We start from the raw sequence: 26,940 nt of genomic DNA on the forward strand, positions 1-26,940 counted from the left end.
GTATATGACCAAACAGAAAGCGCCTTTAAACATCCCTACTCTTTCCCCTCAAATTCTCTCAAACTGCCAAATCCCCAAAATACCCTTTGCTCTTCTCCCCTCCCCAGTTACTCTCTGGCCCTATCTAACCTCATTCTTCACAGCAAAACCCAGAATGTTCCTCATATATTGTTCCTGGCTTCAATCTTAAAACCAAACTCCCCAAACCAACAACCACCACCAAGACAACAGCAATAGGTTTCCAGGCTTTGGATTTGGTCAACAATAGGTCTCTTAGCCCTGTAGGCAGGAGATTCTATAGCAAAACACGTATCAGATTTCCTATTTTATAGAGATTTCCTTGCTCACTCCTTCCACTTTTCAAAGGGGAAAGCAAAGTCCAGCTAGTTGGTAAACTGAAGGAACTCAGATCCCCTGAATTTTAATACAAATGAAATTGCATTAGTGAGAAGAGCCCCACAAAGGAAGATTTTGAATCCAAAGCTATTACTGGGATCCTCCAGCTAATCCATAGTATTAGGATTGTGCTGATGTGGTTACAACACATTCTCTTCTAAGAATAAACCCATGTAATCGCTTTCTCTGGCCTCTGGCCTGACACATCCTTGTAAATTTCCCCCAGGGGGTTCTAACCTGCAGCCAGGATTGAGAACCACTGCTAAGTTGCTTCAGTCATGTCCGACTCTGTGTGACCCCAGAGACGGCAGCCCACCAGGCTCCCCCCTACCCGGGACTCTCCAGGCAAGAACACCGGAGTGGGTTGCCATTTCCCCCTCCAATGCATGAAAGTGAAAAGTGAAAGTGAAGTCGCTCAGTCGTGTCCAACCCCAAGTGACCCCATGGACTGCAGCCCACCAGGCTCCTCCGTCCATGGGATTTTCCAGGCAAGAGTACTGGAGTGGATCACCTGGAATACATTTTTTTTCTCTTTCTTGACAGTTCAAAAAATATTACAGAAACCAGCCACCAGTTATTGATCATTCCCTTTGTACCAGGATCTATTTAATAGCATCCATGATATTAAATATTATTTAATTCTCACAGGAGCTCTGTGTGATGGGCCCTAACTGTCCCCACATAACAGAGGAGGAAACTGGGCTTCAAGAGAATGAGCCCTGCCCATGCTGATGTTAGAGGCAGGATTCATTCAGACCTCAGAGCAAGTATTCTTAATAATAACATATATTAGCCATATGTTGAGCATTTATATTACTAATAATAGTTATCATTTATTGATCACTTTTTTTTTTTTTTGAGCCAGGCACTATTCCAGTTCATTTAATCCTTATAAAAACCCTATGGAGTGGTTACTAACATTAGTGTTTCTATTTTATTGCCATGCAAATTGAGTCACTGAGAGGTTATGCAACCAGCACAAGGTTATACAGCCGATAAATGGGAAACTTTATCCAGTCTGGTTCCTTGAGCCTTCCAGGTGTTTGTGGATACATCTAGATCTTACAAGAGCATTCTGCGTCTATATAACTGCAAAGAATGCTGAAAAGTCAGATGACAGAATGAAGCTACTGGTCGGAAGCATCCATTTACAAAAGTTTAAACTGGGGACTAAAACTTTAGGAGCAGATCATTTAATAAAGGAAGTCATCTTTTATTTTACTTTACATTTCAGTAGAATAGTAGGGGAACATCAAGCATTTTAAGCAAAGGCATGTCCGGGTTGTGCAGACTTTTGCAAATTTTAAATGAAAAGATATGTATGAAAGTTGATGTCATCCTAATATCCTCACCCACTGGTGAGTCTTAAAAATAGAACTGATGAAAGTAATCTCAAGGCATGAAGTCACTAGACTTCTTTTAATCAAATTTTTATTTCTTCTGCTGGTTAAAATAGAAAAGGAACTAAGGTTTGAGGAGATATGAGAGAAAAAATTAAAATGAAAATGACACCTTAGATTTCCCAACAGTGTATTTCTTCTTAAAGACCCATGGTGATATCAAAGCAATGACCTCATTTAGAATTATTCCTGAGGCATAATCATTCTCATTTTACAAGTGGGGAAAATGAAATACAAAGATTACATCACCCATCAAAAGTTCCAAAGTGACTTGGTTATGCATTAAGCATAAATTGTTGTAGTGTTTTTGGATGACAGTACGGTGATCACTGTCTAAACTTAATATATTTTATCCTTTGACTCAGCAACTCCATTTCTAGGAATTTATCCTATAGAAATACTTTTATAAGTAAGCAGGAATATATCTACAAAAGCCTTTCAATACATTAGTCATGCTGTGCTGCATTGCACTTAGTCGCTCAACGTATCCGACTCTGTCTGACCCCATGTACTGTAGCCCACCAGGCTCCTATTTCCATGGGGATTCTTCAGGAAGAATACCGCAGTGGGTTGCCATGCCGTCCTCCAGGGGATCTTCCCAACCCAGGGATCAAACCCAGGTCTCCCGCAATGCAGGTATATTCTTTACCATCTGAGCCAACAGGAAAGACCAAGAATACTGGAGTGGGTAGCCTATCCCTTCTCCGGGGGATCTTCCAGACCCAGGAATCGAACCGGGCTCTCCTGCATTGAGGCTGGATTCTTTACCAGCTGAAGCTACCAGGGAAGCCCCTACATTGTTCATAATACAAGCCAAATATCCGTTCATTGAGAATTGTTTTTAAAAAAATATGGTACAGATTTATCAATGGGCTTCCCAGGTGGCTCAGTAGTAAAGAATTTGCCTGCCAATGCAAGGAGATCAGGAGATGCAGGTTTGATCCCTGGGTTGGGAAGATCCCCTGGAGGAGGGCATGGCTCCCCACTCCAGTATTTTTGCCTGGAGAATCCCACGGACAGAGAGTCCTGGCAGACTACAGTTCATAAAGTCACAAAGAGTCAGACAGAAATAAGCAACACAGCATGCAGCATAGATTTATCATTTTTATGGAACCACAAAAAATCATGAGAGAGGTCTCTGTATATGTGGCATGAAAAGATGTCAATGATATGTTGTCAAGTGAAGAAAAAAGCAAGTTACAGGATACTATATATAACATAGCTCATGTTTATAAACATAAATATGTGTATATATATTTAAATATTAATAGATGAAGAAACTCTATGAGCTGATACACTCAACAGTGGTTGTCTCTGGAAAATAAGTCACTGAAAATTTGCCCCTTTCTGTTATATGATAGATCATGTTTGTCAATCACAAAAGGTCACACCTAATGCCAGAACCCACCTCCTGAGCCTCAGGCCAGAGTGTTCTCTGCACCTGGGCCCCTCTTTTGTGGTCAAGGCCTTCTCTGTTCATCTGTAGATGGGAAGGGAGTATGGAAGGAGGGAGACAAAGCATCCTCATCCTCATCTTCTCACCCCTGGCTTCCACTTCTAATGGAAATGTCTCCTAGAAACATAGTTATAGATCCTGCATCCTTCAGACTGGGGACTAGGCCTTCCCTACCCTCAGATACCCCCTATTCCAGCGGCCTGCCATCGATTCAGCTAGTGTCAAGTGGAAGGTACAGCCAGATGCTGCCCACTGTCCAGCCTGGGGGTCCTGGTACCCTGATAGGAAGATTTGCAGGGGGCCGATCAGCCCTACTGGACACACAGCTTAAGGTATCAATAACTGGACACTATGGCAGGAGATGGCCAGAGATTCCCTGGCATCAGGCAGATCTGGGTTCAAATCCCTGGTCTCTGGCCTTCCTGGCTGTGTGACCTGGGTGAGTCATGTAACCTCCAGCTCCAGTTTCCTCACCTGTACGATGGAGGTAATATCCTTCCTCTGGGAGAGAAGTATGAGGGCTACATGGGAACACGGGTGCTTAGTACAGGGCCTGGCACGCAGCATATGCTCGTCTACTCATAACTGTTCCTGAGCTCCAGACAGCCTTCTCTGTTCTAAGAACCAACTTCCAGGGTGTGACCAAGACAAGGCACTCATTTTAAGAATATCCTAAAACCCTAATCCTAATAGTTAAGATTTGTCATTACAATCTAAACTTAAATACTAGATTTAAAATCAAGAAAAGAAATTTCTCTGCTTTCTACCCCAGCCTGCACTCAGGCTTTTATCTTTTTCCTCCAGAAGCCATGCCCTACTAAGAAACTCATTATATTTAGGGAAAAGATAATGTTCACCTCATTATAGTACCTTCTTTATGAGAGAAAAATTAGCTCCAGGAATAAGCATGCTTCCCAGAAACTTTTTATATTTGAAGACAATGAACAATGTAATGATCCTATTTCATTCACTGCTGTGGCTTCTAGGAAGCTCAGACATTTCTATTTATTGTAGGAACATTTTTGAGGTTATTATTCACATTGCATAATGTATAGGGAAGGACCCAGTATTTCCTGAACCACTGGCTCACTTTTTTTTTTTTCCTTGTGGATACTGTGAATTATGTAATAGACCTTATTTCCCTCTTTACTTTGTCCCTAAGAAATCTCTAGCAAATACAGACTTGGAGTACGTATTTTGCTTACTATATTTAATGGCTTTATTTTTTCTCTAATTTTAATTTTTCCTTAATCCAATTACACATTTACCTTAAAATGTTATATTATGTGTTTCTGTAAATGACTATAAACCACTCTTGGACTGACATAGGGAATAAAAAGGTGAGCAAACCAAAGAATCTGTTTCCTTTGACAGGTCAGCTTCCCCCACCCTTTCCTTTAGTATCAAGAAGTGATATTTAAAATAGCAAAAATTCCAAAAAGAAAGTTATAGGTAAATGACTATTTTTTAAAACTGGGATATGGTCGCTTTCCAGTGTTGTTAGTTTCTGCTCTACAGCAAAGTGAATCAGCTATATGTATACATATATCCTCTTTTTTGGATTTCCTTTCCATCTGGGTCACCACAGAGCATTGGGTAGAGCTCCCTGTGCTATACAGCAGGTTCTAATTAGTTCTCTATTTTATACATAGTAGTGTGTATACATCCCAATCTCCCAATTCATCCCACTCTTAAAGATTAAAATACTGTCAATCTTACAATGATAGAAATAAAATCACAAAAAAATATCAAGAAGAGATAAAAGTTATTCAAAGAGTATTTACACAAATATGCAGAATACACACACACATATGAAAATTGTTATCAGATGCTGTATATATACGTAATCTGATGTTGTATACATAAAAAATGTAATCTGATGTTATGGAACAGTTTCTATGGTTTCTTTCTCCTTACTCATACCAGATTTCCAAATAAAATATGAATACTCAGTTACAAAGCACATTTGAAAACAATTACCAATTATATGAAGCTAAAAATACGCTATTAATCAAGAAGAGATTTTTGACCATATCTCAAAAATGACTTTGGCATCTTCTTTTGGATTATATTGGCTATAATTCTTGTCATAAACGCTTTAAAAATAATTCCTGCAACTGTCCTGATGGATAGAGACTTAAGAATAACTTCACACCGCTCTGTCCTAGAAGAAAATCCTGCAGGACAGCCTCTGACTCAGTGTAACATGAGACAGGCTATAAATGACCACGGTTCTACCCTGACAGCTGACGCTCCTCTCCTTCAGACCTCCTGTCTGCACCAAGGTTGCTCCAAGGAATGAACTTGGCAAAACCCATTCATACTATAAATACCAGAGAACAATATGGATAAAATGGCATCCACTAAAAAAAAAAAATCTTATGCTTGTATGATGGATTTGTACATAGATGAGTCTGTAGTGCCTTTTTTTTACATGAAGATGAAACCCATTTTTATTTGCAATCACTCCACTTTTTTTCTTTACCACAAATCTAAAGAACTACGTGTGTTTAACATTCATCTTCAAATTGTTTCATCAGAGCTCTTTGGGGGTCTAATTACAATGTCACCTTGGCTGGAAGGAGTTGATTGTCAAAACCTCCACACTACCCAGATTCATAAGGCCTTCAACAGGAATAAATCTGTTGTACATGAACTTAACAAAGTAAATCAGCTCAGTGACACTTGAAGGAGACAGAAAGTTTTACTTCACTTTATGGGCAGCAGGTTGTACCCTGGTCCTGGCAATTCAGCCGCTACGCAAGGGCCTCAGTCATCGCAAACACAAACAGCAAGAAACCATAGGTCATAAGAAATCAGACAAGCCGTGTATCATATTCGGGAGGATTCCTGAGAGCTTTGGGTCTGATGGTAGAATCCAAGAGAGTGTCTTGTCTCGCTGCATCTCTCCTCTGGGATGTGTCAGAACACAGGACAAAGAAAGGGCATGCCTGAGTCCCAGCCCTAGGGCCTCCCCGGCTGTGTGACCTTGGCAAGCCCTCGACCTTCCAGGCCCTCTACTTATTCATCTTTAAAATGAAAACCAGAGCTCCATCCACCAAATATGTATAGGCTGTCTGCTCTGTGCCAGGCTCTGTGCTAAATGATGAATAAGACACTCAGTCCCTGCACGAAACCCCTTCGAGCTTAGAGTCTAGTAGAGGAAATCAATGCAAAACTGCTTGAAGCATAGACATATTTTAAAATGACAATAACCAACATGTATGGGAACTATGTGCCAGGACTTATTCCAAAGATCATCTCTTGCAATCCTTTAACAACTGTATGAGACAGGACTATTAATAGTTCCATCTTGCACGTGGGAATACTGAGATTGAATGAAGTGAACTAGATCAGGGTCACACAGATAAAAGCAAAAAGATTCCAAGGGCAAGTCTTGCCAACTCCAAAACTCCACTGTTCTGCACTGACTTTCTTCTGAACTGACCACAGATCTGGGGACCGTGTTTAGAACGGTTTTCTTTCCCAAGGGCCATGTCTACAGTTTCATTGCAAATGAGAAATTTACCCACAAGTTCACAATGGGACATTTACGGAAAACCTCATCTTGTTTGGAAAGCACTGCTCCTTTTGGAACCCTCGGAAGGTGGAAAGACGGCAAGGGACATGGGCAGCAAGTGGCCGAGATGGGACCAGTCATTCTGCCCTCTGCTGCTGGCTGGATCACTGCATTAAGTCCAGCCTGCACTCACTGTCACATAGCAAGCCAGACTAATCAGTGAGCCAGTGGCAAATCAACTAAAAAAAATAATAATAATAAGTAAAATCAGAAATAAATAGGCACACTGCCGCATGTTCCTTGATCTTTAATCTGATTACAGTTCTGATTGTCTTCTAGTTTTGAAATGAAAGGAGCCAGCAGTTGTCCAGAGATGAGCCTGTCAAAACAGTTACAGCTCAACCTACTTCTTAAAAAGGGACACTAAGAACACCGATGTGATGAGCCCCTGCTCTGCACCAGGCTCTGTATGTGAACTCATACAAAGCTCAGAACTCCACCCGTCTGTCCATTCATTCATAATCATAATAATCATCCAAAGAACTCTCAGATTCAACATTGTTTATACTTGATCATTTTCTATGTGTATGGATATGTGTGCATGTGTGTTATTGTTTTTTTCTGTATCATTGGAGTTTAAGTTGCATAAAACCTTCAGCATGCAACTTAAGAATAGGTTTCTGGGACTTTCCTTGTGGTCCAGGGGTTCAGTCCAGTCACTCAGTCATGTCCAATTCTTTGCGACCCCATGCACTACAGCATGCCAGGCTTCCCTGTCCATCACCAACTCCCGGAGCTTGCTCAAACTCATGTCCATTGAGTCCATGATGCCATCCAACCATCTCACCCTCTGTCGTCCCCTTCTCCTCCTGCCTTCAATCTTTCCCAGCATCAGGGTCTTTGCCAATGGGTCAGTTCTTCCCATCAGGTGGCCAAAATGTTGGAGTTTCAGCTTCAGCATCAGTCCTTCCAATGAATATTCAGGACTGATTTCCTTTAGGATGGACTGGTTGGATCTCCTTGCAGTCCAAGGGACTCTCAAGAGTCTTCTCCAACACCACAGTTCAAAAGCATCAATTCTTCGGTGCTCAGCTTTCTTTATAGTCCATACATAACTACTGGAAAAACCATAGCTTTGACTAGATGGACCTTTGTTGGCAAAGTAATGTCTCCACTTTTTAATATGCTGTCTAGGTTGATCACAGCTTTTCTTCCAAGGAGCAAGCATCATTTAATTTCATGGCTGCAGTCACCATCTGCAGTGATTTTGGAGCCCCCCAAAATAAAGTCTCTCACTGTTTCCGTTGTTCCCCCATCTACTTGCCATGAAATAGCATGGCAAATAGATGGTCCAGTGGTTAAGTGGTTAAGACATGGTCCCGTGGTTAAGACTTCACTTTCCAATGCAGGGGGGCGTGGGTTTGATCCCTGGTTGAGGAGCTAAGATCCCACATCCCCCCAATAAAATCAAAACATAAAACAGAAGCAATACTGTAACAAATTCAATAAAGACTTTAAAAAAATGATCCATATCCAAAACAAACAAACAAACAAAGAGAATAGGAGGTTTCTGATATTGGCCAAGAACATTGATCAACATCAGGAAACTTAATAATACTATGTACCATTAATTAACATAAAGCCATATTCAAAGTTTGCTGTTTCAGTAATGTCTTTTATAGAATTTTCCCCCATCCAAGATCCAATCTAAGATCAGGCACAGCATTCAGCTATCACATCTCTTTGGTCTCCTTTAATCTTTGTTTTTCTCAACATTGGCATTTTTGAAGAGTCCACACCAGTTATTTTGAAGCATGTCCTCAGTTTGGGTTGATCTGATGTTCCCTCGCAATTAGATAGGTTCCACTCATGCATTTTTGACAGGAGTTGTGTGTAAGAATGTGTGATGTGTGTCTTCCTCAGTACATCACATCAGGAGGCAGGTGATGTCAGTTTTTCCCAATATTGGTAACATTAATCTTCAGCACTTGGTTAAGGTGGGTCTGCCAGGTTTCTTTAGTGCAAAGTTATTATTTTCTTAGATATTTTTTAAAGCTTTTTATTTTGAATTGCGGCGTAGCCGATTAACAATGTTGTGATACTTTCAAGTGAACAGCAAAGGGACTCAGCCATATACATGCACATGCATCCATTCTCCCCCAAGCTCCCCTCCCATCTAGGCTGCCACATAACGTTGAGCAGAGTAGCATGTGCCATGCAGGAGGTCTTTGTTGGTTAACCATTTTAAATATAACAGTGTGTACACATCGATCCTAAACTCCATATCCCTTCCCCCCTTGGCAACCAAAAGTTTGTTCTTGAAGTCTGTGAGTCTCTTACTGTTTCATAAGTTCATTTGTATCATTTGCTTTCAGATTCTACATACAAGGGATGTCATCTGATATTCCTCTTTCTCTGACTTACTTTACTGAGTATGACAATCTTTAGGTCCATCTGTTGCTGCAAATGCATTATTTCCTTCTTTTAATGGCTGAGTAATATTCCGTTGTATATATTTACCACATCTTCTTTATCCATTCCTCTGTCAATGGACATTTAGGTGGCTTCCACGTCTCGACTATTGTAAACAGTGCAGCAGTGAACACTGGGGTGCATGTATCCTTTCAGATCATGTTTTTCTCCAGATACATGCCCAGGAGTGGGATGTCAGAGACACGTGGCAGCTCTGCTTTAGTTTTTTAAGGAACATCCATACTGTTCTCCATAAAGGTTGTACCAGTTTACATTCTCACCAATAGTGTAGGAGGTTCCCTTCTCTTGTGGAGAGATATTTTAAGACTATGACTATCATGTCCCTCAATAAACTTTCACCCAGAGGTTTAGCATCTACTGATGATTCTTGCTTTAGTCAACTGATTTATTAATATGGTTACAAAATGGTGACTTTTAAATTCCATTATATCTTCTAAACATGTTAGTTGTCATTCTAATGTGGGAGAAAAGCCTCCTCTTCTCCCACATTTATTTATTTGGTTATTTCTGTATACCTATGGAAATTTGGATATTTATTTTAGTCCATTCATTGCTGTCAGTTAATTTTGATGCTTAAATTAAAAACTCAAGAGACTAGAAAATACCAGAGGGCATTACATATAATAGGTTTGTATGTGAAAGTCACTCAGTCATGTCGAACTCTTTGGGACCCCATGGACTATTCAGTCCATGGAATTCTCCAGGCCAGAATACTAGAGTGGGTAGCCATTCCCTTCTCCAGGGGATCTTTTCAACCCAGGGATCAAACCCAGGTCTCCCACATTGCAGGTGGATTCTTTACCAGCTGAGCCACCTGGGAAGCCCAAGAATACTGGAGGGAGCAGTCTATCCATCTCCAGGGAATCTTCCCGACCAAGAATCGAACAGGGGTCTCCTGCATTGCAGGCAGATTCTTTACCAGCTGAGCTACCAGGGAAGCCCATATAATAAGGTCATTTTTTATAAAACTTTTGTTTTAGCTATGTATATATGAAACCATCAGTATATTCATATGTCATAGATTGTGACATAAAACTATTTCTTTCTGGTTCACAATCCAAAAATGTTGAGACTTGCTGGCCTAAAGGAGAATGCTGTATTTTTCTATCTTCCCTTAGACAGAAGTGGGTGCTTCCCCCATCCAAGCCCAAGGCAGGGGAGGGAAGATCCAAGAGAACAACTCAGAAAGATTAGGGGCTCCTCATTATCTGATTGGTCATCTCCTTTAAGGGTAGATTTCCACACACTTCAATCTACCGTGCCTGGGAGAGGAAGTTCAGTGTGAACTGGGGAGACGTGCGAGGTGGAGAAAAGGGGGCAGTGGAGAAGTCTGCGTGTCGGCTCCCGGTTTCCTCTGTGTCAAGTGAACACTGTTCCATTGGGATCAAGAGGGCCGGCCACTGGCTAAGGAGACCCCAGGAGCGCTGGGAGAGCGCTGGCAGAAGTAGGGTCTGAGTGGAAGGAGAAGAGGGAGCGGCAGAACCAGACCCCCAAAGCTTCTGCCCTGTGAGCTCTGAGGAACTGCTCATGTGAAACGTAGGAGTCAGAGAGCCAGCGTGGGGACGCCTGCCCACAGGACACAGATGGCCACACAGTCTCAGCCAGAGAAGCAACAGCAGCCAAGAGAGGACCACATAGGAAGTGAGGGGACGATGCCCCCGGATCTCCCTCCCTCCCACTCCCAACCCCACTGAGTCAGAGCATTAAATCGGAGCTGAGATTGAGATTTTTAAGTAGGCTGGACTTCATGAAATCAGAACATACTTCAGAGACATGCCATGAAGGAAGTGGAAAGAGAGATTTGAGAGAACAGAATTGAAGACAGTCTCTGGGCAAAAAAAGAAGACTTTTTTCTAGATTCCACCATGTTGAGATTGCTCCATATTGTTCCTGGTCCCCTTAGGAGAGGCGAGTGGGGGCAGCCCCTCTGAGGCATTAATGCCCCTAAGCCGAGGGTGAGAAGCAATGGCCACAGAGCGGCCTGGGGAGGATGATTTGCCAGGAAAGGGATTGAAAGTGCAGTCCGCGAGGTGAGGAAGGTGTTGACATACAGCAGAACAAGAGAGACTAGGGGGACTGCAGTCTAGTGAAAAGGGACAAGGAACGGGGAGGATGGGGAGGTCAGAGCATGGACAGTGAGAGGATGGTGGTCTGTTGAGGGAGGTATGATCATTTTTTCCCGTTGGCTTTCATAATTTAAAAAATTCCCAAAATGCAAGATTTTCCCTAGTCCTGATTCCTAAAGGAAACTAACACTAACGTATTCTCCAGGCTTTTTAGACATCTCTATTTCCAAGCACGTATTTTAGTTAGTGAGTGTTAGTCAGCCACTCGTGTTCAACTCTGTGACCCCATGGACTGGAGCCCACCAGGCTCCTCTGTCCATAGGATTCTCCAGGCAAAAATACTGGAGTGAGTAGCCATTCACTTCTCCAGGGGATCTTCCCACCCCAGGGACGGAACCCTGGTCTCCTGCTTTGCAAGGGGATTCTTAATGAATCTTAATTTTCTTAATGAAAATTTATTGTCCTACAGTTATTTTCCCCTTGACAATCCATCATGAGTCTCATTCCATGTTGTTGGTTAAATAAATGACACTAAATCAATACCACACAGCTATTAGACATCACAATACCACTCTCTAGGGCTGACCAGAATGACGTTCTGAGTGTGTTCAGTGACAGTGTAGATAACACAATAGAATGAACAGATATATGGGAAGTAGAATGCAAAAACCCACATTTAATAATATACAAATGGATATTTATTTGCATCATTTTGTACTGGAAAAAGTATAGCAGGATGTGCACCAAAATTTTAACAGTGGTGACATTTCTGACTTTTCTCCTTTTTTGGTTATTTTTTTCCTAATTTTTCTACCACAAATATGTAGTAACAAAGTTTAAAAAAAAAAAAAGGGAGGCAAATAGGACAAAATTGTGACATATACAAGACAGGTGAAGGGTGCTTGCTCTGTTATTCCTAGCGCTTCACTCTGTACATGTGTTTAATTTCTCAGAAAAGGGGCTAGGATGGCATAAAACAGCACTTAAGTTCAGACACACAATCAACAGCTTAGATGATAACTACCCATCACACTGATGGGCACTGTGTTTCCAAAATGATGGGTTATTCTTTTTGTTTGTAGCTAAAAAGAGAGAGAGAGAGAGAGAGAGAGAGCTGCAAACGCGGGATGACACTGACGTGTACCTAAGTGAGGGGAACAGCTGGAACAGTTACATCGCGTCACCGCTGTCATTCAGGAGCCGACTCTTTAACATGCCGCCCCCTCCCTTACCCCAGTGGAGTTCCGTGCAGAACAAGGACCCCAGGAAACCGCGCAGGGCTTCCTTCTTGATCCTGGAGCAAGACTCAGGCTTTTCCTGAATAAACCACAGGTTGTGAATCATACAACTGACCTTTTTGTTCTTGTTTGGCCCAGAAGATTTTGACTCGCTGGCGAATATGCTTGTCCTCACGGAGCTTCTTCTGCCACTGACGCAATTCTTGAATCTCAGGATCGCAGCGAACCTGGAAAATTCCCGCAAAGCTTTAGTTCCCTTTCTACACACTTCTACACATTAACTTGCTAGCCCTGCAAGGAAAATCCTTTGTAAATCACCTGGATTACTTTTGATTCCAAATTAATCATTGTTCTAAATGAATTAACTATACTCCTAAAGCTCACGTAATATTCAAGAGTAAATGAGGCTGGATGAAGGTTTGCTATACTAATGGCAGGCTGAGAACTTTCTAGATCTGTGCTGTTCAACAGAAATATAATGAAACTACATGTGTAATTATAAATTTCCTTGAAGTCTCATCTTATTTTTAAAAAATATTTCTTTATTTATTGAAGGATAATTGACATACAATATGTTAGTTCCAGGTGATTTGACATTTAAATACCTTATGAAATGATCACCATAAGTCTAGTAACCATCTGTCACATACAAAATTGTTACAGTATTATTGGCTATATTCCTTAGGCTGTAAGTTACATCCCTATGACATTTATTTTATAACTGGAAGTTTTTGTACCTCTCAGTCACCTTCACCTCTTTGCACATTCCCCCACTCACCTCCCCTCTGGCAGCCACCAGTTTGTTCTCCCTATCTGTGAGTCTGTTTTATTTGTTCATTTGTTTTTTTAGATTCCATATATAAGTGAAATTTTACAGTATTTGTCTTTCTTTGACTTATTTTACTTAGCCTAATATCCTTTAGAATTATCCACGTTGTCACAAATGGCAAGATTTCATTCTTTTTTTATGATTCAGTAATACTCTGAAAGAGATGGGAACACCAGACCACCTGACCTGCCTCTTGAGAAATCTATATGCAGGTCAGGAAGCAACAGTTAGAACTGGAACAACAGACTGGTTCAAACTAGGAAAAGGAGTAGTATGTCAAGGCTGTATATTGTCACCCTGCTTATTTAACTTATATGCAGCGTACATCATGAGAAATGCTGGGCTGGAGGAAGCACAAGCTAGAATCAAGATTGCCAGGAGAAATATCAATAACCTCAGATATGCAGATGACACCACCCTTATGGCAGAAAGTGAAGAACTAAAGAGCTTCTTGATGAAAGATGAGAGGGGGAAACGTTGGCTTAAAGGTCAACATTCAGAAAACTAAGATCATGTCATCTGGCCCCATCACTCCATGGCAAATATGGGGAAACAGTGGCAGACTTTATTTTTTGGGGGGGGGCTCCAAAAATCACTGAAGATGGTGACTGCAGCCATGAAATTAAAAGATACTTGCTCTTTGGAAGAAAAGTTGTGACTGACCTAGGCAGGCATATTAAAAAGCCAACAAAGGTCCATCTGGTCAAGGCTATGGTTTTCCAGTAGTCATGTATGAATGTGAGAGTTGGACTATAAAGAAAGCTGGGCACCAAAAAATGTATGCTTTTGAACTGTGGTGTTGGAGAAGACTCTTGAAGTCTTGAAGACTCAAGAAGTCCCTTGGACTGCAAGGAGATCCAGTCAATCCTAAAAGAAATCAGTCCTGAATATTCATTGGAAGGTCTGATGTTGAAGCTGAAACTCCAATACTTTAGCCACCTGATTTGAAGAACTGATTCACTGGAAAAGACCCTGATGCTGGGGAAGATTGAAGGCAGGAGGAGAAGGGGATGACAGAGGATGAGATGGTTGGATGGCATCACTGATTCAATGCACATGAGTTTGTGCAAGCTCTGGGAGTTGGTGATGGACAGGGAGGCCTGGCGTGCTGCAGTCCACGGGGTCGCACAGAGTCAGACACGACTGAGCGACTGAACCGAACTGAAACACATGTATGCTGCTACTGCTAAGTCACTTCAGTTGTGTTCGACTCTGTGCGACCCCATAGACGGCAGCCTACCAGGTTCCTCTGTCCCTGGGATTCTCCAGGCAAGAACACTGGAGTGGGTTGCCATTTCCTTCTCCGATGCAGGAAAGTGAAAAGTGAAAGTGAAGTCACTCATTTGTGTCTGACTCTTCACGACCCCATGGACTGCAGCCTACCAGGCTCCTCCATCCATGGAATTTTCCAGGCAAGAGTACTGGAGTGGGGTGCCATTGCCTTCTCCAGTATATATATATATAACACATCTTGATTCATTAATCCATCCATGGACACTTCAGTTGCTTCCATAATCTTAGCTATTGTAAATAATGCTGCAGTGAACATAGTTCCCCAACCAGGGATCAAATGCAGGCCCTTGGCAGTGAAAACACAAGTCCTAACCATTGGAGCACCAGGAATTCCTGTATCTTTCTGAATTAGTGTTTTTGTTTTCTTAGGGTAAATACCCAGAAGTGAAATTGCTGGATTACATGATAGTTCTATTGCAATCTCATTTCAAAAAGTGAAAATAAACTGGCAAGATTATTTTAAGAATACATTTTGTTGGACTTCCCTCGTGGTCCAGTGGCTAAAACTCTACACTCCCAATTCAGTGGGGCCTGGATTTGATTCCTGGTCAGGGAACTAGATCCCACATGGCTCAACTAAATACCCCACATGGTGCAATGAAGATCAAAGATCCTGAGTGCTGCAACTAAGACCTGATGCAGCCAAATAAATAAATATTTAAAAAGGAATACATTTTATCTAACTTGAAAGATCCAAAATAATATCATTTCAACACATAATCAATATAAAATATTTTTATGAACTATTTTGCTGTTTTCCATACTAAGTATCCAACCTCTGATATGTATTTCACTTACAGAATATTTAAATTTGGATATTTTTAAGTGCTCAATAGCTGCATGTAGCTGGTGGCTATTGTACAGGACAGCAGAGTTCTAGACAAAACAGTTTTATTTGATTGAGTGCCTACTGCATACTGGGCTTTGTACAAGGCATTGGGAATAAAGAAATAACTAGTGGTAATTATAATAATAATTATTAAACCATTAATATAACTCATAATTATTGAACATTTATGTCTCAGTCATTGTTTAGGTTTTTATATATTTTAACCATCAAAAGCAGATTATCCCCATCTTACAGATAAGGAAACCAAGTTTAAGTGGTTTGTGTAATCTCACAGCTAGGAAATGGATTCAAACATAGGCAAGATGTTCCAGTTTCCCTTGAGAGACACAGGATTCACAGGAGCAAGATCAGTAAGGTGTGGTAAGAGTAAGGATATCAGTGAGTACAAGGGGACACAGAGCGGGAAGCGAACTCAGCCTGGAGAGGTCGGGAAAGCCTTCATGGAGGAGATCGCCTCTGGGCTGAGTGTGGAAGGACAACCTGGAGTTGGCTGTGGAGAGGAGGCGAGTGGAGTGTCATGGCGTCCTGGGGACCTGGCATTTAAGGAAAATGAGTAAAGAAAGCCCAGGAAGCGGGCAAGTGGGAGAGCACAGGCTCCTCTAAAGGGGCAGCTGCCCCCAGCTCTGCTGATCCAGGCGACGCCTCCAAGCCAGAACCCAACCTCCCGATTTTCCCGGACACCACTGGGTCTTCAGACTTCCTACTCTGATCATTGGAACCCAGGCTTCCTACTGTGATCACTGCAATCCTTTGATTTGAACCATTCAAAGTCACTCACACATCCACCTTTCCAGGGCAAGAACACGGTCCTCGAAAGAGCTACACTGAGTCCCAACTCACAGTACCAGCCACCTCATTGCCATTCCTCTGTGTTCCTCCCCCATCGGGAGAGTCTACCTCTTACTTCTCTCATAGTAACTTGACTTTGGGAGCCTGTTGCCCTTCCCTCCCATTAGATTTTCAGTCAAGTCACCAGGAACTCCAGTTCTTATAAATTACGGTAAAATGCACATAACATAAAATCTATCATTTTAACCAAAGTATAAAATTCAGTGGCATGAGTGTATTTACAATATTGTACAAACATCACCACTATCTAATTCCAGAAGATCGTCATCATCCAAAAAAGAAATCATAAATGCATTAAGCAGTCACTTGCAATTCTCCCCTCTCCCCAGCCCCTGGCACCCACTAATCTGCTGTAGTCTCCATGTGTGGTGTTGTGCTTAGTCGCTGCTACTGTTAAGTCGCTTCAGTCGTGTCCGACTCTGTGTGACCCCATAGACGGCAGCCCAACAGGCTCCCCCGTTCCTGGGATTCTCCAGGCAAGAGTATTGGAGTGGGGTGCCATTGCCTTCTCCAATGCATGAAAGTGAAAAGTGAAAATGAAGTCGCTCAGTCGTGTCCGACTCTTAGCGACCCCATGGACTGCAGCCCACCAGGCTCCTCTGTCCATGGGATTTTCCAGGTAAGAGTACTGGAGTGGGGTGCCATTACCTCCTCCAGGGAATCTTCCCAACCCAAGGGCTGAACCCAGGTCTCCCACATTGCAGGCAGATTCTTTACCAACTGAGCCACAAGGGAAGCCCAAGAATACTGGAGTGGGTGGCCTATCGCTTCTCCAGGGGATCTTCCAAACCCAGGAATCAAACCGGGGTTTCCTGCATTGCAGGCAGATTCTTTACCAGCTGAGCTACCAGGGAAGCCCGTAGTCTCCACAGTCTCATCTTAATCTGTAGATTCACAGTCTCTATGGATTTCCTATTCTGGATATTTTATATAAATAAACTCATTAGTAGGTAGCATTTTGTGTCTGGATTCTTTCATTTATTGTTGTTGTTCAGCCACTAAGTTGTGTTCAACTCTTTGCAACCCCATGAGCAGCAGCACGCCAGGCTCTCTGTCCTCCACTGTCTCCCGGAGTTTGCTCAAATTCATGTCCTTTGAGCTGGTGATGCCATCTAACCATCTCATCCTCTGCTTGCCCCCCTTCAAAAGCTCTAGCATGGTCAATGAAGCAGAAGATGTTCTTCTGGAACTCCCTTGCTTTCTCCATGATCCAATGAATGCTGGCAATTCGATCTCTGGTTCCTCTGTCTCTTTGAAACCCAGCTTGTACACCTGGAAGCTTTCGGTTCATGTACTGCTGAAGCATAGCTTGAAGGATTTTGAGCATTACCTTGCTCGAATATGACATGAGCACAACTCTGCAGTACTTTGAACATTCTTTGGCATTGCTTGTCTTTGGGATTGGAATGAAAACTGACCTTTTCCAGTCCTGGGGCTACCTCTGAGTTTTCCAAATTTGCTGGCATATTAAGCATAACACTTTAACAACATCATCTTTTAGGATTTGAAATAGCTCAGCTGAAATTTCATCACCTCCACTAGCTTTGTTCGTACTGATGCTTCCTAAGGCCCATTTGACTTCACATTCCAGGATGTCTGGCTCTAGGTGAGTGACCACTAACCACACCATTGTGGTTATCTGGGTCATTAAGATCATTTTTGTATAGTTCTTCTGCATATTCTTGCCACCTCTTCTTAATCTCTTCTGCTTCTGTTAGGTCCTTATCTTTTCTGTCCTTTATTGTTCCCATCCATGCATGAAATGTTCCATTGATATCTCCAATTTTCTTGAAGATATCTCTAGTCTTTCCCATTCTATTGTTTTCTTTTACTTTTTTGCATTGTTCATTTAAGAAGGCCTTCTTATCCCTCCTTGCTGTTCTCTGGAACTCTGCATTCGGTTGGGTATATCTTTTGTTTTCTCCCTCGCCTTTCATTTCTCTTCTTTCCTCAGCTATTTGTAAAGCCTCCTCAGACAACCACTTTGCCTTCTTGCATTTATTTTTCTTTGGGATGATTTTGGTCACTGCCTCCTGCACAATGCTATGAACCTTTCATTGTTCTTCAGGCTCTCTGTCTATCAGATTTAATTCCTTGAATTTATTTATCTTCACTGTATAATTATAAGAGATTTGATTTAGGCCATACCTGAATGGCCTGGTGCTTTCCCTACTTTCTTCAGTTTAAACCTGAATTTTGCAATAAGGAGGTTGTGATCTGAGCCACAGTCAGCTCCAGATCTTGTGTTTACTGACTGTATAGAGCTTCTCTATCTTTGGCTGCAAAGAACATAATCAATCTGATTTTGGTGTAGACCAATCTGGTGATGTACATGTGTAGACTCATCTCTTGTGCTGTTGGAAGAGGGTGTTTGTTATGACCAGTGTGTTCTTTTGACAAAATTTTGTTAGCCTTTGACCTACTTCATTTTGTACTCCAAGACAAAACTTGCCTGTCATTCCTGGTATCTCTTCATTTCCTACTTTTGCATTCCAATCCCCTAAAATGAAAAGGACACCTTTTTTTTTTTTTTTGGTGTTAGTTCTAGAAGGTCTTGTCAGTCTTTATAGAACCATTCAACTTAATTTTCTTTGGCATCAGTGGTTGGGGCATAGACTTGGATTACTGTGATGTCAAATGGTTTGCCTTGGAAATGAACCAAGATCATTCTGTTGTTTTTGAGAGTGTACCAAAATACTGTATTTTGGACTCTTTTGGTGACTATGAGGGCTACTGCATTTCTTCTAAGGGATTCTTGCCCACAGTGGTAGATAAAATGGTTATACGAATTAAATTCACCCATTTTAACTCACTGATTCCTAAGATATCAATGTTCAGTCTCACCATCTCCTGCTTGACCATGTCCAATTTACCTTGATTCACGGACCTAACATTCCATGTTCCTATACAATATTGTTCTTTACAGCATCAGATTTACTTTTGCCAGCAGACACATCCACAGCTGAGCATCATTTTCACTTTGGCCCAGCCACTTCTTCCTTTCTGGAGCTATTAATAATTGCTCTCCACTCTTCCCCAGCATATTGCACACCTTCCAACCTGGGGAGGCTCCTCTTCCAGTGTTATATCTTTTTTGCCTTTTCATACTGTCCATGGGGTTCTCCAGGCAAGAATACTGGAGTGGGTTGCTATTTCCTCCTCCAGGGGACCACATGTTGTCAGAACTCTTTACTATGACCCATCTGTCTTGTGTGGCCCTGACCAGCTTGGCTCTTAGCTTATTTGAATTACATAAGCCCCTTTGTTTATGATCCCACGGCTGTGATCCATGAAGGGGATTCTTTCACTTAGGATTTGATATTTTCAAGGTTCATTCACTTTATAACATTTTCAGTACTTCCTTCCTGAATAATATTCCATGGCATAGTCATGCCACATTTTGTTTATCCATTCATTAGCTGATGAACATTTGAGTTGTGTCTACCTTTTTGGCTATTCTTAATAGAGCTGCTACAAACATAAGTTTATGAGTTTTTGCTTGAGCATCTATTTTCAATTTTTTTTTAGTATATACCTAGGAGTGGAATTGCTGGGTTGTATGGTAAGTTTATGATTAACTTATTTAGAAGTCATCAATTGTTTTTCACAGTAGCTACATCATTTTATATTCTCATCAGCAATGCATGAGGGTTCTAATTTCTTCACATCCTTGCCAATACTTATTTTCCATTTAAAAAATTTTATTATCATACCCATCCTAGTGGATGTAAAATGGTATCTCACTTTGGTTTTGATTTGCTTTTCCTTTGGCTTAAAGCTCAACATTCAGAAAACGAAGGTCATGGCATCCGGTCCCATCACTTCATGGGAAATAGATGGGAAAACAGTGGAAACAGTGTCAGACTTTATTTTTCTGGGCTCCAAAATCACTACAGATGGTGACTGCAGCCATGAAATTAAAAGACACTTACTCCTTGGAAGGAAAGTTATGACCAACCTAGATAGCATATTCAAAAGCAGAGACATTACTTTGCCAACAAAGGTTCATCTAGTCAAGGCTGTGGTTTTTCCTGTGGTTGTGTATGGATGTGAGAGTTGGACTGTGAAGAAGGCTGAGCGCTGAAGAATTGATGCTTTTGAACTGTGGTGTTGGAGAAGCCTCTTGAGAGTCCCTTGGACTGCAAGGAGATCCAACCAGTCCATTCTGAAGGAGATCGGTCCTGGGTGTTCTTTGGAAGGAATGATGCTAAAGCTGAAACTCCAGTACTTTGGCCACCTCATGCAAAGAGCTGACTCATTGGAAAAGACTCTGATGCTGGGAGGGATTGGGGGCAGGAGGAGAAGGGGACGACAGAGGATGAGATGGCTGGATGGCATCACTGACTTGATGGATGTGAGTCTGGGTGAACTCCGGGAGTTGGTGATGGACAGGGAGGCCTGGCGTGCTGTGATGCATGGGGTCACAAAGAGTCGGACACGACTGAGCGACTGAACTGAACTGAACTGAACTGGATGACTATGACATTGAGCATTTTTTCATGTGTTTGTTGGCCACTGGTATATCTTCTTCAGAGAAATATCTACTGAAGTTCTTTGCTCTTTATAAAATGGAGTTGTCTTTTTCTTGTCGAATTATATTTTTTATATATTCTGGATATTAGACTCTTACTTGATACATGCTTGTTAATATTTTCTCCCATTCTGTAAAATGTCTTTTAACTCTCTTGATAGTGTCCTTTGATGCACAAAGGTTTTAATTTTGATGAAGTCCAATTGAATATTTTTCCTTTGTTGCTAGTGCTTTGGGTGTCACATCTAAGAAATCACTATTGAATTCAAGACCTTAAAGATTTACTTGTATGTTTTCTTACAAGAGTTGTATAGCTTTAGACCTTGTATTTAGCTCTATGATCCATTCTGAGTTAATTTTTTACACAGTATAGCATTAGGAAGTGAAAGAAAGTGAAGTCGCTCAGTTGTGTTCGACTCTTTGCGACCCCATGGACTGTAGCCTGCCAGGATCCTCCATCCACAGGATTTTCCAGGCAAGAATACTGGAGTGGGTTGCCATTTCCTTCTCCAGGGGATCTTCCTGACCCAGGGATCAAAGTGAGAGAGTCAATTCCTAGGCAGATTGATAAGAAGTCCAGGGGTCCCCAAGGAGAGAGGGGTCTGGAATTCTCAAGGAGGAAGAAAGGACAAACTTTTTTTGTCCCTCTACATTTCTTAGGATTATATAACAATAATGTATCCTGCTTGAGGACAGTCTCTGGAAAAAACCTTCCAGCTAATCCTGTTATTTTAAGGTTGTAAATTATGGGAGTAGGTCTAGTGAGGTCTTTACAACCTCTAGACATTCTTTTGATTCACTGTAATAACTAATTAGAGAGTATATAACTCCATGGCTAACACTAGCAAAGGGGTGCTCTTTCTACCCCCTTCTGATGCCTATGTCAGAAGCTTTTTCTATCTCCTTTATACTTTAATGGAACTTTATTACACAAAAGCTCTGAGTGATCAAGCCTCGTCTCTGACCCTGGATTGAATTCTTCTCCTCTGGAGGCCAAAAATCCTGGCATCTTTGCGTGGCTCAGCAACAACCTTTCATCTTGGGGGCTCCTCCGGGATTCTTCAGGACAAGGTAAGGATGCTTGGAGCTCTAGTTCTTTGTTACACAAAAGCTCTGAGCGATCAAGCCTCATCTCTGGTCCTGGATTGAATTCTTCTCCTCTGGAGGCCAAGAATCCCAGCATCTTTTTGTGTGTCAGCAACAATCTTTCAAAAGCTGGGTCTCTTGCATTGCAGGCAGATTCTTTAGTGTCTCAGCCACCAGGGAAGCCCATAAAACTACAGTCCAACTTAATTCTTCTCCATGTAGACATCCAGTTTTCCCAGCATCATTTGTTAAAGAGACAGTCACTCCCCCCATTGAATAGTCTTGGTATCCTTGTTAGAAATCATCTGACCACAGTTGTATGGTTTCATTTCCAACCTCTCAATTCTATTCCCCTAATGCTTTTTTCTTTAAGTTAAAATTTATTCACCTCCTAAATAAGGTACAGGGATTGTGAATAAAGCTTAGTATACACTTATTAAATCCTGACATATTTAATGCTGCTTACAGTTTAGCATATGAATTTCTTCCCAAAATGCTCATCACAGCTGGATTGAAAGATTATTATTTAAATGTGGCAATGTGGTTTAGTTGAATATAGCACATTATAAGTCTCCTAGATATCCAAAGAGATTTGCATACCTCTTGCAAATTGGGGGATTATGTTCTATGACATAAATATAGGGTCATTTTTATTCTCTGAAATTTGCATAACTTTATAGGTATATACATATATAGTACTTTGCATGTATATGTAATTTTTAAAATATATATTTATAAACAAATTATATTTTTTTAAGCAAGAGTAGTTTTCATTTACAAATTCAACTAGAAACAGTCTTCTTTATTTTGGAAAAATAAAAGTTGAAGTTGAAACAAAAGAACAAGCAGCAAAATCTATTCAGATCCAGATCCACCACTAACATATGGAAGTACAGTTAACCCATGAGCAACATGGGTTTGAACTGCTTGTATCCACTTACACCGTTCAGTACTACACAATCCACAGTAGGTTGAATCCATAGATGTGGAACTTCAGATACCAAGCAGCATCTGTGGGACTTGAGTTTCCTCCCATTCTGGTATCTATGCAGGTTCTAGAGCCAATCCCCTGTAGATACTGAGGGATGACTGTACTTTTTTTTTTTCCAGTTTCAAAGCAAAAACAACCACTTTAAATTGGCAGGGAGCCCAGTCATGGCAAACTTGCTGTCATGAACATCCTTTAACCTTTTACCTTCCTGGATTAGTTTCCCAACAGTCCTGCTGTCTTCCAGAAGGATTCTCCCATGGATTTTTATAACTAGGAATCTTGAGAAATGTTGGGGTTGGGATGATTTCTATCCCTTCCCTTCCAGAAAGTTTCTAGTTTCTTTATGCAGATCAATCCAAAGCACCCCAGAGCTCTACTCACCAAGAGGAATTTGGAGAACTGCCCTGATCAAATTCAAGAAAAATAAAATTCTTCCTGTTACTTCCTCTCCCAGGGTATGGGATATAGTGTGCCTCACTTGTTTTAAGATAACTACTCAAGTAATTTTCTTTTTCCAAAATAAAGAAGACTGACTGTTTTCAGTTGAATTTATAAATGAAAACTATTCTTGCTTAAACAAATACAATTTGTCTATAAACATATATTTTAAAAATTATATATACATATAAAGTACTATATATGTATCTACCTATAAATTATAAAGTGATGCAAATTTCAGAGAATAAAAATGACCCAATATTTATGTCATAGAAATAATCCCCCAAATCTTTTAAGTTACAAATCAACACTTTTATAGTGTTCCCCAAAGTCTTATTTCATAAGGTTAGGTACCTTCAACATCTTTGATCTGGATAGGAAGATTATCAGCTGTGGTCTGAGCAAGCTCAAATTCTTCCAGAAGGCCAAAAAGAGGGTTATCCACAACTTTCCCACAAGCTTCTGTTTATCAGGATCCAAGAACACAGATATCCTTACATTTCTTCCCTGTGACAACTCATACCCTAAATGAGAATAAACTTGGAGAATCTTCTGAATCACTAAAGAAGGGTTAATACTAATTATAATCAGCAAGTTGCTTTACTATAGTCAAATTATTTCTTTACAGTTGGTTTATTCTTAAAATTTGGAAGGAGTTGTGGGTTCCTCTAGGGAGAAACCTATATGCAGGTCAGGAAGAAACAGTTAGAACTGGACATGGAACAACAGACTGGTTCCAAATAGGAAAAGGAATACGTCAAGGCTGTATATTGTCACCCTGCTTATCTAGCTTATATGCAGAGTACATCATGAGAAACACTGGGCTGGAAGAAGCACAAGCTGGAATCAAGATTGCTGGGAAAAATATCAATAACCTCAGATACGCAGATGACACCACCCTTATGGCAGAAAGTGAAGGGAACTCAAAAGCCTGTTGATGAAAGTGAAAGAGCAGAGTGAAAAAGTTGGCTTAAAGCTCAACATTCAGAAAACGAAGATCATGGCATCCAGTCCCATCACTTCATGGGAAATAGATGGGGAAACAGTGTCAGACTTTATTTTGGGGGGCTCCAAAATCACTGCAGATGGTGACTGCAGCCATGAAATTAAAAGATGTTTACTCCTTGGAAGGAAAGTTGTGACCAACCTAGATAGCATATTCCAAAGCAGAGACATTACTTTGCCAACAAAGGTCTATCTAGTCAAGGCTATGGTTTTTCCAGTGGTCATATATGGATATGAGAGTTGGACTGTGAAGAAAGCTGAGTGCTGGAGAATTGATGCTTTTGAACTGTGGTGTTGGAGAAGACTCTTGAGAGTCCCTTGGACTGCAAGGAGATCCAACCAGTCCATTCTAAAGGAGATCAGTCCTGGGTGTTCTTTGGAAGCTCCTGCTGCTGCTGCTAAATCGCTTCAGTTGTGTCCGACTCTGTGCGACCCCATAGACGGCAGCCCACCAGGCTCCCCTATCCCTGGGATTCTCCAGGCAAGAACACTGGAGTGGATTGCCATTTCCTTCTCCAGTTCTTTGGAAGGAATGATGCTAAAGCTGAAACTCCAGTACTTGGTCATGCGAAGAGTTGACTCATTGGAAAAGACTCTGATGCTGGAAGGGATTGGGGGCAGGAGGAGAAGGGGACGACAGAGGATGAGATGGCTGGATGGCATCACCGACTCAATGGACGTGAGTCTGAGTGAACTCCGGGAGTTGGTGATGGACAGGGAGGCCTGGCGTGCTGCAATTCATGAGGTCACAAAGAGTCGGACACGACTGAGCAACTGAACTGAACTGAACTGACTAGGGAGAAAATGAAATTGGTGGGGAGAGGGACTTTCATTTTTCACTACATGTTTTTCTGGATTGAATTGTTTGGGATGTTTACAATGACCACATATTGTTTTAGGAATACACGTGTTTTAATTTTAAATAGCAGGCTGCTGAGAGGCAAACAAGAGTTCTTTAACTTAAAAATCATTGATGGATTTTTTGCTATAATCCCTTGAATTCTCAATCACTTAAGTACTCAACAAACAAACACCCATTTGCCCACCACTCAGGAAGTCTGCAGTTGTTCTCAGGGTTCTACTGAACAGGTTAGGGTGATTTTCCTCTGTCTGGGCCGAGACCTTCATCTTTTCTTTGATTTCCATCATTTTTAGTTGAGGACTGCTGTTTACCAGCGCAGAATACAGCAGCCTTGTAGTTAACTTATTACCAGGAAAGCCTGGATCCCTAGAGAAGGCTTTTGTAAGCCCTGGGGAAAGTATGCACCCATTGAACTGGGCTAATCCTGGTCATTATCGTCATGATTAGGGAATCCATTTAAATGGTGGTGGTTGCACCAATCAGCAAATACCACAGAGTGCAGAGTAATGTTTAACACATAAACAATTTCATTGCAAACAAAGGCTCCCTTTCGAGTGGCTTTCTACTTTTACTTCTTTAAATTACCACGCGGAGTCCGTCTGCTCTTCCAGGATAGGCACACTGAGTTTTATACACATTATTGTGTACTTGACTTTGGGTAAGACTAGGAAGAAAACACCATTATGTGGATGTGAATTTTTTTTTTAATGCCCATTAAAAGAGCAAATCCTGAGTTCTCATCACAAGGAAAAAATTTTTTTTCTATTTAATTTTGTATATATATATGAGATAATGTATGTTCACTAAACTTATTGCGGTCATCATTCCACAATGTATGTAAGTCAAATCATTATACTATACACCTTAAACTTATTCAATGTTGTATGTCAATGACATCTCAATAAAACTGGAAGAAAAAAAGAAAAGAAACAGAAATAAAATCCCCCCTCCCAAATGCCCATGAAGCAATCAAATTCTCTTAATTATATATTATTTCAATGAAAGCCAACATAGGGTGAAGATCGCCAATTCTGGACCAGAAAGCCTGAAGTTGAATCTCAGCTCTGAAAATTATAAATTGAGACATCTTTGAACATGTTGTTTAAACTCTCTGAGCCTCCATTTCCTTATTTATAAAATAGAGTAATGCAAATATTTCCCTCATTGGGTCATTATGAAAACAAGATGATATATTGTCTGGCACATAGTAAGCTCTCAAGGTATTAGCAATTTCTTAAATCAATTAATAAAGTAATGAGAATAATCTGAATCCTGCTCTGAGGTTGCATCATAAAATTGCTGTTTAGGAGCCAAGAGACTGAAGAGCCAGTGATTCATAAAATTGAAAGTGAGACCTTCTCCCAAGGGTTTACAACATATTGAATACATAAAGGATTTCATAATTGCATCACTTTAGGCATTGGTCAGCTGGTAGACAGGTAATGGATCTGTGAGGTGGCGACTGCAGGCAGAGAGAGAGAGGCTGTCTGAGACTGACACTACCCTACATAACTATACTTCTTAATTCCTCTTAGCTCAGTTGTTTTCCTTGCTTCTTGGCAAAAACATGGCAATAACGAGCCTCTCTGGATGATTCCCTGGAGACTTGCTAATTACTCTGGAGCAAGATAATGCAT

General features: G+C 41.1%; 1 protein-coding gene across 3 annotated transcripts in view; it reads right to left on the minus strand.

Moving 5' to 3' along the window:
• IQCK (IQ motif containing K) overlaps positions 1-26,940 on the minus strand; it is a 163,301-nt gene that overhangs the window by 25,118 nt on the left and 111,243 nt on the right. Inside the window, exons 7-8 of one of the 3 annotated variants that reach the window (XM_027528185.1) lie at positions 12,685-12,796; positions 12,048-12,413 (exon numbers count right to left, since the gene is read on the minus strand). In XM_027528185.1, coding sequence (XP_027383986.1) covers positions 12,352-12,413; positions 12,685-12,796 — 174 coding nt within the window. In that variant the 3' untranslated portion in view covers positions 12,048-12,351. Of the gene's footprint in view, positions 1-12,047; positions 12,414-12,684; positions 12,797-26,940 lie in introns of those variants that run through there. The other 2 variants (XM_027528182.1, XM_027528183.1) reach the window with 2 other exon arrangements.

The sequence above is a fragment of the Bos indicus x Bos taurus genome, chromosome 25, assembly GCF_003369695.1.
Source record: "Bos indicus x Bos taurus breed Angus x Brahman F1 hybrid chromosome 25, Bos_hybrid_MaternalHap_v2.0, whole genome shotgun sequence".
NCBI classification, from domain to species: domain Eukaryota; kingdom Metazoa; phylum Chordata; class Mammalia; order Artiodactyla; family Bovidae; genus Bos; species Bos indicus x Bos taurus.